The 16,608-nt window shown below is 36.2% G+C and overlaps 1 protein-coding gene and 1 long non-coding RNA gene across 3 annotated transcripts in view; one reads left to right on the plus strand and one right to left on the minus strand.

Moving 5' to 3' along the window:
* The first annotated feature begins 9,960 nt into the window (after positions 1–9,960).
* On the plus strand, positions 9,961–12,867 carry LOC118497118. The gene is made up of 3 exons (XR_004899668.1): positions 9,961–10,163; positions 11,196–11,200; positions 12,858–12,867. It is a non-coding gene; the product is annotated as an uncharacterized LOC118497118 (long non-coding RNA).
* Positions 10,748–16,608, minus strand: part of PNPLA8 (patatin like phospholipase domain containing 8) — a 54,194-nt gene continuing 48,333 nt past the window's right edge. For both annotated transcript variants that reach the window (XM_028525318.2, XM_028525319.2), the window contains exons 9-10: positions 15,259–15,454; positions 10,748–11,788 (exon numbers count right to left, since the gene is read on the minus strand). In XM_028525318.2, the coding sequence (XP_028381119.1) occupies positions 11,622–11,788; positions 15,259–15,454 (363 nt within the window). In that variant the 3' untranslated portion in view covers positions 10,748–11,621. The remainder of the gene's footprint in view (positions 11,789–15,258; positions 15,455–16,608) is intronic.

The raw sequence follows: 16,608 nt of genomic DNA on the forward strand, positions 1-16,608 counted from the left end.
AGCACAGAGTAGAATGAAGGAAATAGTATCAGAGGAGAATTAAATGACACAGAGACTAAAAGAACAATCCAAGGGATCAATAAATCCAGGAGCTGGTTCTTTGAAAAGATAAACAAAATGGACAACCCTTTACCAGACTCATAACAAAAAGAGAGAGAGAGAGAGAGAGAGAGAGGGAGAGAGGGAGAGAGAGAGCCCAAGTAACATCAGAAATGAAAGAGGGGAAATTCCAACGAATACCACAGAAATACAAAGGATTGTAAAACATTACTACTATATGCCATGAAATTTGACAACCTTGGTAAAATGGACAAATTTCTAAAAGCATATAATCTTCCAAAACTAAATCAAGAAGAAGCAAAAAGACTGATTAGACTGATAAAAAACTAGTGAAATTGAAATAGTAATAAAAAAAACTCCCAGCACACAAAAGCCCTGGCCTGGACAGCTTTACACGTGAATTTTCCCAAACATTTAGGGAAGAGCTGACTCCTATCCTTCTCAAACTACTGCAAAAAATTCAAGAAGAGGGAAGACTCCCAAACTGTTTTTATGAGGCCAGTGTTATCCTAAATCCAAAACCAGGTAAAGACACAAGAAAGAAAGAAAACTACAGGCCAGTATCACTGATGAACATCAATGCTAAAATCCTCAACAAAATATTGGCAAACTGGATCCAGCAATATATTAAATAGATCATGATCTTTTTATACCATGATCAAGTGGGATTCATCCCAGGGATGCAAGGATGGTACACTATTTGCAAATCAGTAAGTGTAATACACCACATAAACAAAATGAAAGACAAAAATCACATGATCATATCAATAGATGCTGAAGAAGTATCTGATAAAGCACAGCACCCATTTATGATAGAAATGTTCAGCAAAGTGGGAGTAGGGGGAGCATACCTCAACATAATAAAGGCCACATACGAAAAACCTGCAGCAACATCATGTTCAATGGACAAAAACTAAAAGCTTTCCCCCTAAGATCAGGAACAAGACAAAGGTATCTGTTTTCACCACTTTTATTCAACACGGTATTAGAAGTTCTAGTCACAGTGATCAAATAGATAAGGAAATAAAAGGCATTCAAACTGGAGAAAAGGAAGTAAAACTGTCTTATTTGCAGATGACATTATAGTGTACATGAAAACTCTACAGGCTCCACCAAAAAACTCCTCGACCTAATAACTGTATTTGGGATACAGTAAAATAGTGGGATACAAAGCCAACATTCAGAAACCAAAGGTATTTTTGTACACCAACAATGAAATAGCAGAAACAGAAAGTAGGAAAAAAATCCCATTTACTAGAGCAGCAAGAAAATAAAGCTCCCGATAATAAACTTAACCAAGGAGGTAAAAGATCTGTACTCAGGAAACTACACAATACTGAAGAAATTAAGGAAGATACCAATAAATAGACTTTTCCATAAACCATGTTCATGGACTGGAAAATTAACATCATTAAAATGTCTACACTACTGAAAGCAAACTACAAATTCAATGGAATCCCTATTAAAATACCTAAGATATATTTCACAGATTTAGAACAACTATTTCAAAAATTTATATGGAACCAAAAATGACCTCAAATAGTTGCAGCAATCTTGAGAAAGAACAAATTAAAAAGGATCACAGTCAATACCTGCTATCGAACTATATTACAAAGCCACTATAATCAAAACAGTCTGGCACTGGCATAAAAATAGACACATATCAATGGAACAGAACAGAGAGCCCAGAAATAAACAGAAGTCTCTATGGTCAATTAATATCTGACAAAGAGGCAGGAACATAAAATGAAGTAAAAATAGTCTCTTCAACAAATGATGCTGGGAGAACTTGAATGGTACATGCAAAAAAAAAAAAAAAGAAAAAGAAAAAAAGAAACTAGCCCTGGCTGGTATGGCTCAGTGGACTGAGCACCGGCCTGTGAACCAAAGGGCTGCTGGTTCAAGTCCCATCAAGGGCACATGCCTGGGTTGCAGGCCAGGTCCCCAGTTGGGGGCACGTGAAAGACAACCACACAATGATGTTTCTCTCCCTCTTCTTTTCCCTCCCTTTCCCTCTGTCTAAAAATAAAATCTTTAAAAAAAGTGAAAGTAGACCACCAACTTACACCATACACAAAAATAAACTCAAGGTGGATAAAAGAATTAAACATAAGTCATGACAACATCGAGTACTAGAAGAGAACACAGGCAAAATTTCAGATATCCCACACAGCAATATTCTTACCAATATATCCTCTAGGGCAAGAAAATAAAGGAAAGACTAAACAAATCAGACTACATCTAATTAGAAAGCTTCTTTAGGGCTAGAGAAAACATGATCAAGACAAAAAGGGAACCAACCACATGGAAAGACATATTTGTCAATGATACCTCGGACAAGGGTTTGATCTCTAATATGTAAAAACAACTCACATGACACCACACCAGGAATATGAACAATCCAATAAAAAAATGGGCAAAGGACCTGAATAGACATTTTTCCAAAGAGGACATACAGAGGGCCCAGAGACATATGAAAGGATGCTCAACATCACTAGCCATCAGAGAGATGCAAATTAAAACAACAATAAGATACCAACTCTCACCTATCAGAATGGCTATCATCAATAAATCAACAAACAAGTGCTGGTGAGGACGTAGAGATGGGGAAACCCTTGTATACTGTTGGTGGGGATGCAGATTGGTGTAGCCATTTGGAAAACACTATGGTGTTTCCTCAAAAAATTTAAAAAATGGAACTCCCTTTTTGACCTAGCAATCCTACTTCTGGGAGTATATCCAAAGAAACCCAAAATAGTAGTTTAAAAGAATACATGCACTCCTATGTTCATTGCATCGTTCTTTTTAATAGCCAAGATCTGGAAACAGCCTAAGTCCCCATCAGTAGATGAGTGGATAAAAAAAAAAACTATGATAAATTTATACAATGGAATACTACTTGACCATAAAAGGGAAATCTTACCTTTTGTGACAGCACTGGTGGGCCTAGAGCTTATTATGCTAGGTGAAATAAGCCAGTTAGAGAAAGCCAAATACCATATATCTCATCTCATTTATATGTGGAATCTAATAAACAATATAAACAAACAAAACAGGAACAGTGGCATGGACACATGGAGCAGACTGACAGCTGTCAGAGGGGAGAGGGGTTGGTGGATCAGATGAAAGAAAGTGAAGGGATTATGCAAATAATAACACATAAGCACAGACAACAGTGTGGTAATAGCCAGAAGGAAAGGGCCGTGGGGGCTAGGTGGAGGTGGGCAAAGGATGGGAAAATGAGGACATACAGAAAACTGCTTGGGGTGATGGGCACAGGATGCAATTAATGTGCGTATGTTGTTTCATTGAGTTGTACACTTGATACCTGTATGGTTTTGTGAACCAATGTCACCCCAATAGATTCAATTAATATTAAAAAAAAAGAAAACTGTTTAAGGACTCTTTGTTTCCTTGTGTATTGTTCAGGCAAGAACTCTGCCAAATACATGTTTTGAACATACCTTGGGATATGTGCTTCGTAATTAGCAGACAGCAGAAACCCTATCACCCAACAATTCTATTACTTGGTATATACTCAAGAGCAATGAAAATATACACCCATCTAAAAATTTACACACTAATGTTCACATTCCCAATTAATGAACAGATAAATAAAATGTGGCATATTTATATAAAAAAATAAACTTGGCAAAAAATAAAAAAGGAAGAAAAAAGAGCAATTAATTTTTAAAAAATTCCTGTTGGGATAGAATCAAAGTGGAATTTTACAAATGGTTTATGCACCCTAACTCTGAGTAAAGTATGTCCTCAATTTCTTGTGGAATAATTTGTATTCTGTGGATAACCAATTCCCAGTTTCTGAAAGGGAGCAATGTTGGTGTTCTGGGTGGGACAGTTCTCCATTATGAGTGGCTGTCGTATGCCCTGTGCATTGCCTAATATTTGCCCTCTCTGATTACCCCCCACACAATCTCTCCTCATTCCCCTAGATTTTTTAATTCTTCCAGGAAGAGGGGTAATGTCACACCTAGCAGAGAACTACTGTGGTAGACAAGGACATCAGGAGTATAATACAATTTGGTGTTAAAATTATGCTTCTTCATAGACTAAACCTGACTTTACCAATTTCAGTTTAGTATACTAGATTTGAATTCATTTTGTAACATTCAGGAAAGGACATTTTACAAACAATTTGTGGTCAAGAAAATGGATTTATCTTAGTTCTACCACTTCTTAGCTGTGATAACTTGGGCGACTTTTTCTAAGAAAGGGAAATATTTACCTCATAGGTTTACTGTGGGGATTAAATGTTCTAATACATATAGCTTACTTAGGTCAGTTCTTGGTATTCAGCAAGAAGTCAAATGGTATGGCTGTTAAGCATAAAGGTGGCGAAGTAGGATTTAATGTGTTTAATGGCTGTCATTCAGAAGGACCAAGAATTTGTCAGAATAATGTACACTGGAAGAAACAAAGGTAAATTGGGGCAGCTTCAGAAATAACAAATATAAGGCAAATGGCAACTTCCACTACTAGAAATGATTTATTTGTTGTCTTCTTAACTGGTGAAAAAAAAGTATGTGTCTTAATAAAATTATAAAGTCTGAGATGAGCTTTCATGTTTCGTATTTCGTGCCCTATTTTAAACTCATCACTATTCCTGTTTCAAAAAGATACAATTCAGAACTTCTATATTTGATAGTTCATAACCGCTCAGTCTGTGCCAAAATGTTTTGTTTCTTTAATTATGTACTCAGCACAGGAATCCGCAGAAAAGAAATATGAAAACTAGAAAGCATGCTCTCTAATTCCTAACTTCTTGATCTAACAAATGTATTGAGCACCTAATATGTTGTTCTTCTCAAAAATAGCCTGCAATTCATGTTTTTACTGATTGAGACTGAACTCTAGCCCTATTCAACATATTTAATAAAAAATAAACTCAAAACATTTTACAAAGAATAACAAAATGTTAAATGTAACAAGTAACTCACCAAATACTGAGTGCCTGCAACAATAAAATATAATCCAATCCAGATACCAAGGCAGGATCTGACTTTTTTCTAAGTAAATAGTTTTTTGGATTTACATATCTTTATGCCAAAATAACACAGTAATGTAAATGTGATAAGCATGCTACCACCAGAGCTGTAATCATTGTGTATATTTCTACATACTAGTCAACAATCAGAAAATGAAGTTAAAAATTCTATTCACAACTGCATCAAAATGTGACTTAGAATTAAATTTACAAAATGTGCAAGATTTGTACACTGAAAACTATAAAATATTGCTGAGAAAAACTTTTAACACTAAATTAATGAGAGCTAGTCCAAGTCATTGTATGTTCATTGTATGTTTCAAAAGACAAACACCACTGAAAGACTCAATATTGTTATTATGACAATTCTCTCAACTTTATACATCAATGCTATCTCTGTTAGAATTCAGCAGGATCCCTGTGTTTGTATGCATTGATAAGCTAATTTTAAAATTTATATGGAAATGCAAAGGAACCAGAAGAGTCAAAATAGCTATACTGTCTGATTTCAAAACTTATATAGGTATAGTAACCAGGACAGTCTGGTAATTGGCATAGGGTTAACATATAGATCAATGAAACAGAATCGAGTTCAAAAATAACCTCTCAAATATAATGAAAAACACATATTTTGACAAAAGTTTAAAAAGCACTTCAGTGCTGATGAGGTTATGTTTTTTAAACAAATAATACTGAGACAATGGAATATCCCTATAAATGAATAAATAGTGAATGAATATATAAATAATTTGACTATTATTTAGAATAGACAGAAAATTAACTCCAAAGAACAAATTGATAAACTGACATCAATATTAAAAACAAAATAAAAAGACAAGCTACAGTCTAGGAGAACATAGTTGCGAATGCTTTATGTGGCAAAATACTTGTTTTCAGAATACATAATAACTTACAACTTTGTAGGACAAACCAGTTTAAAAATGGGCAACCATATCTGAATGGACATTTCATCAAAAATACACAAATAGCTAAAAGCACCTAAAAAGATGCCTCAACATCAATAATCATTAGGGGACGGCAAATTAAAACCATAATGAGATTCCATTACATACCTCTACAGATTGTCTATAATTAAAGAGAAATATTCAGGCTGTTGAAGATGTGGAGAAACTGAAACTCTTATACAGACTTTCTGATAGGAATGTAAAATGATAGACACTTAGGAAAACTGGCTGTTTTTTGGAAGGTTAAATATACTTACCATACAACTGCAGCAATTCTATTTCCAGATATCTATTCAAGAGCAATCAGATCATACATCCTCACAAAGGCATGCAGCATAATGCAGGATTGTGGGCAAACCCTGAAAACTATTATTTAACTGTCTATAACCTTGGTGTCCTTAGTTTGGAAATAGGACTACTAATACCTCCCCTTCACCAGGTGTATAATGAGACTAATGAGATCACAGATACAGAGATTTCAGTATAGTGCTTGGCATACAGGTGCTAGGTACTGGCTTAACCATCACAAAATATTCAGGTTTGCCCTGGCTGGTGTGACTCAGTGGCTGAGTGCTGGTCTGAGAGTCAAAGGTTCATTCCAGGTCTAGGGCACATGCCTGGGTTGTGGGCCAGGTATGCGCCCAGTAGAGGGAGCACGAGAGACAACCACACACTGATGTTTCTCTCTTTTTCTCCCTCCCTCCCCTCTCTAAAAAATAAATAAAATCTTTAAAAAAATTCTGTTTACAAAACAATATCCAGGTTTCCTCTATAAATGCGAAAATACTTAACAAAACACTTTATGTTTTTCTGTTTCTGTAGCTATGAAATTTCTTAATGTAAAAGAGAACCACAATTTAATCACATTACTCAAAATTGTAATAATAAACTATTGAGTGAATAACTTTGTTTTTTCAATCAGACTTTTCAAAATACAGCCATATTCACGGCACACATTGCCATGTTTAAAAATACCAAAATGATTAACAAAATGAGATCTATCCACTGGCATAAATGAAAACTGATTTAAACACTTAAGTTTATCAAAAAGCATAAACTTTTAAAAACATCAGGTAAATCTTACAGAATAAGTGATATGAATGAACAAGTAATACAATATCCTAAATTCTTCTTTGACCAACAAATATTTCTTTTACTGATCATTGTAGTACATAAATATGATCACAGAATTACAGGGTTGGAAGGAACCTAACTAGGCCATTTTTCTATCTTCAAAATTTCTATCATAAAAAATCTTAATCCTACTAAAAAACAGTCCAATGGAGAATCCATAACCTGTTTAGTAGTGAGTTCTCATCTTTCAAAAGATTGTTCTTCAGTTGTTCTTTTCGAAAAAGAAGTATCATCTGCTCTTGGACAAAGAAAAGCACAGGCTGCATTATAAAGTGATTATCTCAGGTAATTTACACAGTTCTGCAGATAACCAGTTTCAAATACAAATGCAAACAGCAATGGCTGAAAATTGGTATGCCTCACAACTTGGTGTACCTTTTTGGTTAGAGTAGTAAGAGCTAAAAAAAAATAAAAATGCAGCCTGGGAATACTTAGGTGCCATGTTGTAACTGAGCGCCTGGGTCTGGCCACCTGCCACCGTGTGCAAGAATAACTCGAGGCTTGGTGGAGAATGAAAAAAGTCTTTCTTAACAAGATAGCCAATTTGGAGGGGCTGCAACTATCTCTGCTCCAAGCCAAGCTCTTCTGCAAAACAGAAGTTCCCTTCTTCCCAGGAAGAGAGAAATCTAAACCCATGCCAGTTCTCCATCATTCCTTATATGTCCTGTTGGGAGTTCAAGGCAGCTAGCTACCCAAACAGGTCTCTGTCTCTCCAGCTTTCAGGCTCTCTGCAGTGTGCACTTGTGGGTTCCAGAGCCATCATCTCACACAGCTTCCTCTCTCCCCCATGGTCTGGGGGTGCACACTGCCAGGTCACTCCAATCAGTCATGAAGGGACACCTTCTGTGGGGCCCAACATCCAAAGCTGCTCATGTCCCTGGGACAAAGGAACCTTCCCAGCATGTATATCTGTGCTACCCTCAGGGCAAAAGATGCTACCCTCAGGGGAAGAGGGGGAGCAGCCAAGGACTGCTGCTGTGTGGTGTAGAGTTGCAGAATCCCGCCAGAGCCCATCACTGGTGGGATGCATGTCCTACGCAGGGCCCTGCTCCAAACTGAGCTAGCAGGCTAAGAGCTATGAGTGAGGCCTGGCGTCCTGCTGAGCATTCCCTGCACCCCGACCAAAGGCAAGAGGTGAGGAAGAGTGCACTTTTGCACACATTCTGTTTTAAAGCCTAGGCCCAGAAACACATGTGCGATAGAGCATTGAGCTTTTCAACCAGTGTGGGCTAATTCCCGCTGTTTGTCACAGTGTCTTTGCTCCTCTTCCCACAGCCATTTTGCAGAAAGTGGCAGAAGTTTCCCAGCAGTGCACAGGCACACAGCGTCTCAGCCCGACATTGGGTGTATGGCCCCCACAGCTGATGCAGGATCTTTGCAGGCTGTGTCACGCTGGTTTGTGCAGCCTCGTTGCCTTAGGGTATGGGAAGGCTATTAAGTGGTTCGTGGTTCACGAAATCCTGGCAGCCTCTGGCACTTCCTGCAACCCCCTGCCTTGGGGCAGGGCGGGCAGGGATGGGGAGGTGGGGAGGTACTGGTCCTGGCATTGTTTCTGGGGTCCCTCAGCAGCTCCCCAGAGTTTGGCCCAACCCACCCTATTACAATGCCATGCAGTTTAAAAAGAAGCTATTCCCACAGTACACTTAGGGCAAAAGTAGGTTTGCAGTTGTCTGTATGGAAAATAATAGTTAATAAATACAACAATAAACTGTTTCACATACAACTGTAAACCTACTTTTGCCCCACCCTGTATATTTTATTGCTATTCAAGAGGGAAACAATCAGCTAAGCAAAAACAAGGGACCTTGTTTTAATGCACCTTCATGACAGGTGCATATATGCAAAATGTATCAAATACCACTTTATTGTGTATAAAATTTGGCTTAATACAAAGAATACTCAAATATTCTAATTTCTAATTATTTGTATTTTTCTTACATTTACAAATTTTTCTAGTTGCATATGAATATGAAATATTCATTGTGTGGAAGGATTATTTTACATTTTAAGAAATTGGTACCTTCATATTTGCTTACACTGCATCTAGCAACAGTGATTCAGATATTAAAAGTTAATGTTTTTAATATTACTAGCACCAACACCTGTGAAATTTTCAAAACTGTTAGAATTTTTTCTAGAGCATAACAGATAAGGTAAAATTGAGCTTTGAACTCTGAGTCCTAGCTACTTCAGTAATTAGCAGCTTTATAAGGGAAAAGGGTAGCTGGGTGTCAGTAGCTACTGGGGGAGGAGAAGCTAAAAAGGACCCCCTCCATCTAATTACCAAAACAAAGCTGTAAGATCCTCCTCTATCCCCTCAGACCACAGACTGATTTTTCATGACTTCCTTCCCCACTCAGAAGATTCCTTTGATATCTGCCTTTTCCTGAATGAAATGCAGTTTGGGAGGGAAAGAAGCGCACAGTGTAATTATAATCCAAGCCACGCTACCTCCAACCGCTAGGGAAAACCCCAGCCAGACCATATGCCTGTAGGGACAATCTATCTGAGGTATTATTTTTATTAAGGAAAATGTCTACAGTAAGGAGGGAACTGAAATATCACCAGCATGCCATTTATTACAGTGATGAGCATTTTGAGACTCCAAGAAGGCCTGAGCAACAAAACAATTTTTATTCTCTCTCTATATTTTAATTATATTTTATTATGCTATTACAGTTGTTTTGATTTTCCCCCCTTAGTCCCCTCTCTACCCAGCACCCCCTCCCTCCCTCAGGCAATGCCTTCACCACCATTATTCATGTCCATGGGTCATGCATAGAAGTTCTCTGGCTACTCCATTTCCTACACTGTTATTTATATCCCCATGGCTATTCTGTAACTGCCTATCTGTACTTCTTATTCGCTATATTTTTTTACAGAACTGATGAGTTGGAAAACTTATTACATTTTATTTCTAAAATATTCTTCTTTACTTCTTAAAAAATATTTTACCTGTGTAGTACTGAAAATTCATTTTCACATCTCTTCCTGTCTTTGTGTGTACATGTACAGATTAGTTTTTAGGTTGCTATGAAAAAAGTAATAATATTTTAATATCTTAGAGCTAGCTTTCCTAATTTTGCAAATGAAATATCTGAAACTCAGAAAGGTTTCTGCCCTCCTTTAGGTCACAAATAGGACTCTGCAGTTGAGCTGTGGTTAGCATTCAGACTCTCAGCTCCCCTCAGCACTCACTGAACCACATCGCACTCTATAAATCAGCGTTGCAAAGCAGCAATGTGACAATCTGGGCAACAGAAGTTGTTAGCTTTAGTTTGTATGTAAAAAGCAAAGGACACTTACCTTTTTTCATTTTCTTCACAAATCTAAACATGATTAACAAGGCAGATAGATAATCCAACAGAGATGAATTTGGTTGGCACAAACAATGATTTGAGTTGGTATATGTTATTAATTTCTGTGAAATCCAGACAGTTAAAGGAGTTAATATGGCAAAACAAGCCTAACATTTTTTAGTGCATACTACTATGAACTGGCATATTCAAGTGCTACAAAGAGATGGGGAGCTATGTTACAAACAATAGACAATCTTAAAACCTGTTATCCTTTTAACAATAAATTATTTCAATAATTTATTCTTGTTATCAACAGGGATATTTTCTTAGTAAATTCAAATAATTAATTTTATAACAGTGAATAATGAGCTAGCACTAGAAAAGTTAACATACAGAATTAACTGAAATTTTAAGGGCAGAAAGTAATGACTGAAATCTCTCCTATAATTTTTAATCAAATATGTTGAAATAAATAAGTTTGAATAGAAAACTGTATTTGATTCTTTCATATTTCCAATGTAAAAGTCCTCTGACAAAGAAAATTCTGATTTTCTATATGTTTAAATGATATTACAGCAAAAGGCAACATTTGGATTGCAGAATGTTAGCTGATAAAAACAGTATTATAAACTTAAGTAATTAGCTTTTCCACATAGAAGAAAATCAATGATCAAGTAAATTCAACATGATTATGGTGACTACAGAAAAAATACCAAGTGTGATCTTTTTCAGTTCTTGTTTGGCACATAAATTTTCAAACATCAAACAATATAACACCAGTATTTACTACAACCAACTAACACAATAATAAGATTCCTAAAGCATAGTTAATTATTAACACCATAAAAACCTAATTTCCTTATATATTCTGAAACCAAGTATACCCCCTGTGCTGTACAAGCTGGTCCAAGCCCCGTCTTTTTTGGGATCACCAAGAATTCATAAATATTTCAAAGTTAACTGATGTTGAACCCCACAATTCCTCATTGAATTCAGTGAAACTTCGGAACAGGCCTTCACTATGGGAATATACGCACACACTCATCACAATTTTGAAAAGAATGGAAGGCCTTCGTACATGTCAGTTTTTAGTTTTATCCAATCATTAATTTTCTGCAGAGTTGTTTTTTCTTGACTTAATATTTTTGCAAGTTTTTTTCATTTTTTCTTCTTTCTATTTCTTTCTATGTATCTCAACCCTTCCAACTGCAGCTGATCCAATTTTTCATTTCGACTTTCATCTAGAGGTATATTTTCACACATTACAGGATTGAATCTAAAATAGGTGTCAGGAGGTAACAGACCATCAAGCATTACATGGACTTCTGTTAAAACAAAGAAAGAATAGGGTGGATAAGAAAAGTTATTCTTCTGTAGTGATCTAATGCTCATTTTTAAAAGTTATCTTCTTTTAGAAAAAATCACAAAACCTTGCTTATTTCATCATTCCACCTAATTAACAGTAGAAAAGAAATCCATAATAATAAACATAACTATACAATAAAATTCATCTCCCAGAATACTTTCTATAATTCTGTTAAGTTAGGATACTTGATCCAACACTCTCTTCTCTCTGTTTTTGGTCATACCAAATTTCAGCCACTGCTGAAATGCCTTTCCAATGTCCTATTTTTGTTTTTAGTTTTCTGGGATCATGTTTATTGAGGCATAATTTACATACATAAAACTTACCAATTTTTCTAATATAATTTGACAAGATTTGACAATGTATACACTTACATGTAACCACCACAACAATCCTGACATAGAACATTTCCTTCATCCCCAAAAGTTCCTTCAGGCCTCTTAGTAGTTGGTTTCCTCCTCCCCTACTTCTTTCCTCTGCTTCTCTGTTCTTGCTTCATTCTACTTCTTCTGCCTTTTTCTAGAACTTTACATAACAGAATCTTAAGGATATAGCCCTTCTATGTCTAGCTGCTTTTATTTAATAAAAGGCTTTTCAAATTTACCTATGTTTAGCATGAATAAATAGTTCCTTCCTCTTTATTGCTCACTGGTATTCCATTGTATAATTTAGCATAATTTGTTCTCTCCAGTTATTTCTCTTCAGTTTTTAGATATTAGAAATAATCCTCCTATAAACATTTACACTCAAGTATTTTAAGATAAATGATTCCCTTTCTCTAGGGTAAATACCAGGGATGAAAGTGGTTAAAGTATGTTTATTTTTTTAAGAACTGCAACACTGTTTTCCAAAAAGCTATACCATCTTGCATTCCAACCATTAATACACCACGTTCCCACTGCTTCATATCTTTGCCAAAACTTAGTATTGTCAGTCTTAAATTTAGCCATTCGAGAGGATGTGCAGTGGTATCTTGTGGCTTTAATTTTCATTTCCCTAATAACTAATGATGTTGAGAAGTCTTTCAGGTACCTATTAGTCATCTATCTGTACATCTTCTTCATGGAGTGTCTGTTCAAATATTTTACACATTTTTTTTTACTAAATTTCTTGTTTTCTTCTTTATATATTCTTTATAGATATGGGAATTCTCTATATATTTTGGGTATGACTATATATTTCTGATAATGGATCAGATATGTTTTATTAATACTTTATTAGTATATTAGCTTGTCTGTTCATTATTAGAAGTATCTTTGAGCCCTGGCTGGTGTGGCTCAGTGGATTGAGCGCCAGCCTGTTAACCAAAGGGTCGCCGGTTTCATTCCCAGTCAGGGCACATGCCTGGGTTTCCGGACAAGTACCCAGCAGGGGGTGTGCAAGAGGCAATGACACACTGACATTTCCCTTTCTCCCTCCCTTCCCCTCTCTAAAAATAAAGGAACAAAATCTTAAAAAAAAGAAAAAGAAGTTTTGAAAGAGCAAAATTTGTAATTTGATGAAGTCTAATTTATTTTATTTTGGCTCATGCTTTTTGTTATATTTAAAAAATTTTACCTAGCATAGGCCATTAACATTTTCTCTGGGGTATTCTTCTAGGAAGTTTTACAACTGTAGCTGTTGTATTTAGGTTCATGATCCATTCAAGTTAATTTTTATATATGTAACGAAGGGTCAAAGTTCAATCTTTTTTGAATACAGCTATCTAGTTGTTCCAGTACAATTTGTTGAAAATTTCCTTTTCTCAGAAATCTTTTGAGCTTACATGTATACATCAACTTCTGTACTCTCTAGTATGTACCACTGATCTATGTCTATCTTTATGCAAATAACATAGTCCCTTGCTTTCCGTACTTTCAGTCTTGAAATCAGAGGGTTTAGGTCCTCCAACTTTGTTCTTTTTCAAAACTGTCTTGCCTATTTCAGGTTCTTTGCACAGCCATATAAATTCTTCATTAACTAGAGTGAAATAAGTATAGAACGGCAGCATTTCACATTTCTTGAAAATATGAAGTGAGCTCATCATAGGGTTTGGACAAGGTATGTGTTTAATATGAAACTACATAATTTATCTTTTTCTCAGTAGATTGCTTGCAGTAAGAATATTTTGATTTGACAACAAAATTTCACACAGTGAAAAAATCAATACGTATGTCAGCCTTTCTTGGGTTATCATTGAATAGATGAAAGTCCTTCGTGGGTTATTAAGGTCCTTACGTAGGCAAATGAGTTAGCTAATAACATGTTAATAAGAAAAAGTGAGATTCAGAAGCAAGAGGCTAAGTGGTAACAATTCTTTTTAAAAATTTAATAATTTATTTCACATAGGATTTAAAAATAAAATAGTAAAATAAGGAGACATAGATCTCAAGGCCAAAACTAGAAATTCAATAAATACTGTCTACTAAGTGCCAGACAGTGAAATCAACATATTCAACTGGATAAATTCCTGCCTTACATTCTTGTAGGATAGAGAGATAACAGGCAATTAAACAAGCAAATGTGTAACATATATCCAAATGAGATTAATGCTCTAAGGGACTGAAAATAAGAAAGAAACAGGATAAGGTGTTAGAGTGAGATGGTGAGGGGGTAGGAAAGTGGTCAAGAGAGGTCTCTAAGTAAATGATATCTGAGCAGTGACTTGAATAAAATAAGGGAACGAATCAAGCACATACCTTGGAAAGGCCTTATAGGAAGAGAATACAGCAAATGTAGTGATCCTGAGGCAGGAGACTTCTTAGTAAGTTTGAGGAACAGTAAAAATTAAGGTGTAGATGGATACTTTATAAAAGGGACACATTTTTGTGGGGGAAGGAGAGGAGGAAGAGATGTAGTCAAAAGCTGGGTTTTACAGGGCCTGGTAAATTTCAGTGAATGAGACTGCTGGATTTGGTTCTAAGTATGAGGGGAAGCATAGAGAGTTTTGAGCAGGGTAAAAGACATGATTTATGTTTTTTAAAAAATCACTTCAGCTTTCATATAAAGACTAGATTACAGGAGCATCAAGGGCAAAAGAACTTATTCTAATTCCAGTTTGTCTCCGTATTACTAAATAATCTAATGCTGTAAATATTCTAATTCTCTCACTATTGTGTGTATATTTGGACCAACCTGACTCCTTTTCTTTTACCAGTTTCTTAAATGGCTTAAGAGACTCCAACTAAGCCTTTGTGCTAACCCGGCTATAGATACTTCTCCATCTCTAAATAGGCAAAGGCCTAACTCCCACATGGAGAAGAGTCTCTATTCTAGGGTCACTTAAAAGAAATAAGTGGAGAGAAATAAAAACAATAGAAGACTTGCTCCCACGTGCTTCCTAAGCCTACAATACAGACATAACACATACTCTTTTGCAGTAAGCAGCAGCATATTCTACAAAAGCTGAATTCTAGAAGTTAAAGTGCTCTAAGGTAGCGAACAACTAACCTTCTGTATCTGTAGCACTGTTGATAACATTAGACAGTTTGGTTTTTAAGCTTGTATATGTCATGGTGTTTCTTACATCACTCTCGTAACGTCCAGTGCCTAGGGACACTATGCACTCTAATGGGGCATCTGGCCAAAGACATTTACACTCATGCATTGCTAATGCTGAAGGATTATTAAGAAGCAAACCTCCATCCTGGAAAATACAAGAAAACATAACACAAAACTCTTAAAAGTAAAATTATACTTTACAAATATGAAAACAAAAAATTATAAATAGTTTAAAACTAACAAGGAAAGTTGGACTATAATAAGTTCAACAACATATTATTTAATAACGAAGGTTTCTTTAAGTGCCCTGACTGGTGAGGCTCAGTTGGCTGGGCATCATCCTGCAAAGGGAAAGGTCACCAGTTCTACTCCTGGTAAGGGCAAAAGCCTGGGTTGCAGGTTTGATCCCTGGACGAGCGCATATGAGAGACAACCAATTGATGTTCCTCTCTCACATCAATGTTTCTCTCCTTTTCTTTCTCTCTCCCTCTTCCCTCTCTAAAAAAAATAAAATATAAATAAAATTTTACAAAAATAACATACCATTAAAAAAGTTAAAAAATTTTTTAAATCTTTTATTATTTCAATTGGTTGCCCCCATTCCCCCCCATTACTCTCCCCTGCCCAGCCCACCCCCCACCTCCATGCTCAATCCTCCCTGTTGTTCTTGTCCATGGGTCCTTTATACATGTTCCTTGACTTAACCCTTCCCCTTCTTTCCTGTTATTCCCCTCCTCCTCTTGCCTCCCCTTGTTCACTGTCAGTTTGCTCTTTATTTCCATGTCTCTGGTTCTATTTTGCTCATTTGTTTGTTTTGTCCATCAGGTTCCACCTATAGGTGAGATCATATGGTATCTTTCACCACCTGGCTTATTTCACTTAGCATAATGCTCTCCAGTTCCATCCATGCTGTCAAAAAGGGGAGGAGCATTGTGTAAATGTACCACAGTTTTTTGATCCACTCCTTTACTGATGGGCACTTAGGCTGTTTCTAGCACTTGGGTATTATAAATTGTGCTGCTATGAACATTGGGGTGCATAGGTTCTTTTGAATTGGTGTTTCAGGATTCGTAGGGTATAATCCCAGCAGTGGAATTGCTGGGCCAAAAGAAAGTTCCATTTTTACTTTTTCTGAGGAAATTCCATACCGTTTTCCACAGTGGATGCACCAGTCTGCATTCCCACCAACAGTGCACTAGGGCTCCCTTTTCTCCACAACCTCTCCAGCACTTGTTTAATTTGTTTATGATGGTCATTCTCACCAGTGTGAAGTAATATCTCATTGTAGTTTTAATTTTT

Source organism: Phyllostomus discolor, chromosome 10 (assembly GCF_004126475.2).
Source record: "Phyllostomus discolor isolate MPI-MPIP mPhyDis1 chromosome 10, mPhyDis1.pri.v3, whole genome shotgun sequence".
Classification (NCBI taxonomy): Eukaryota; Metazoa; Chordata; class Mammalia; order Chiroptera; family Phyllostomidae; genus Phyllostomus; species Phyllostomus discolor.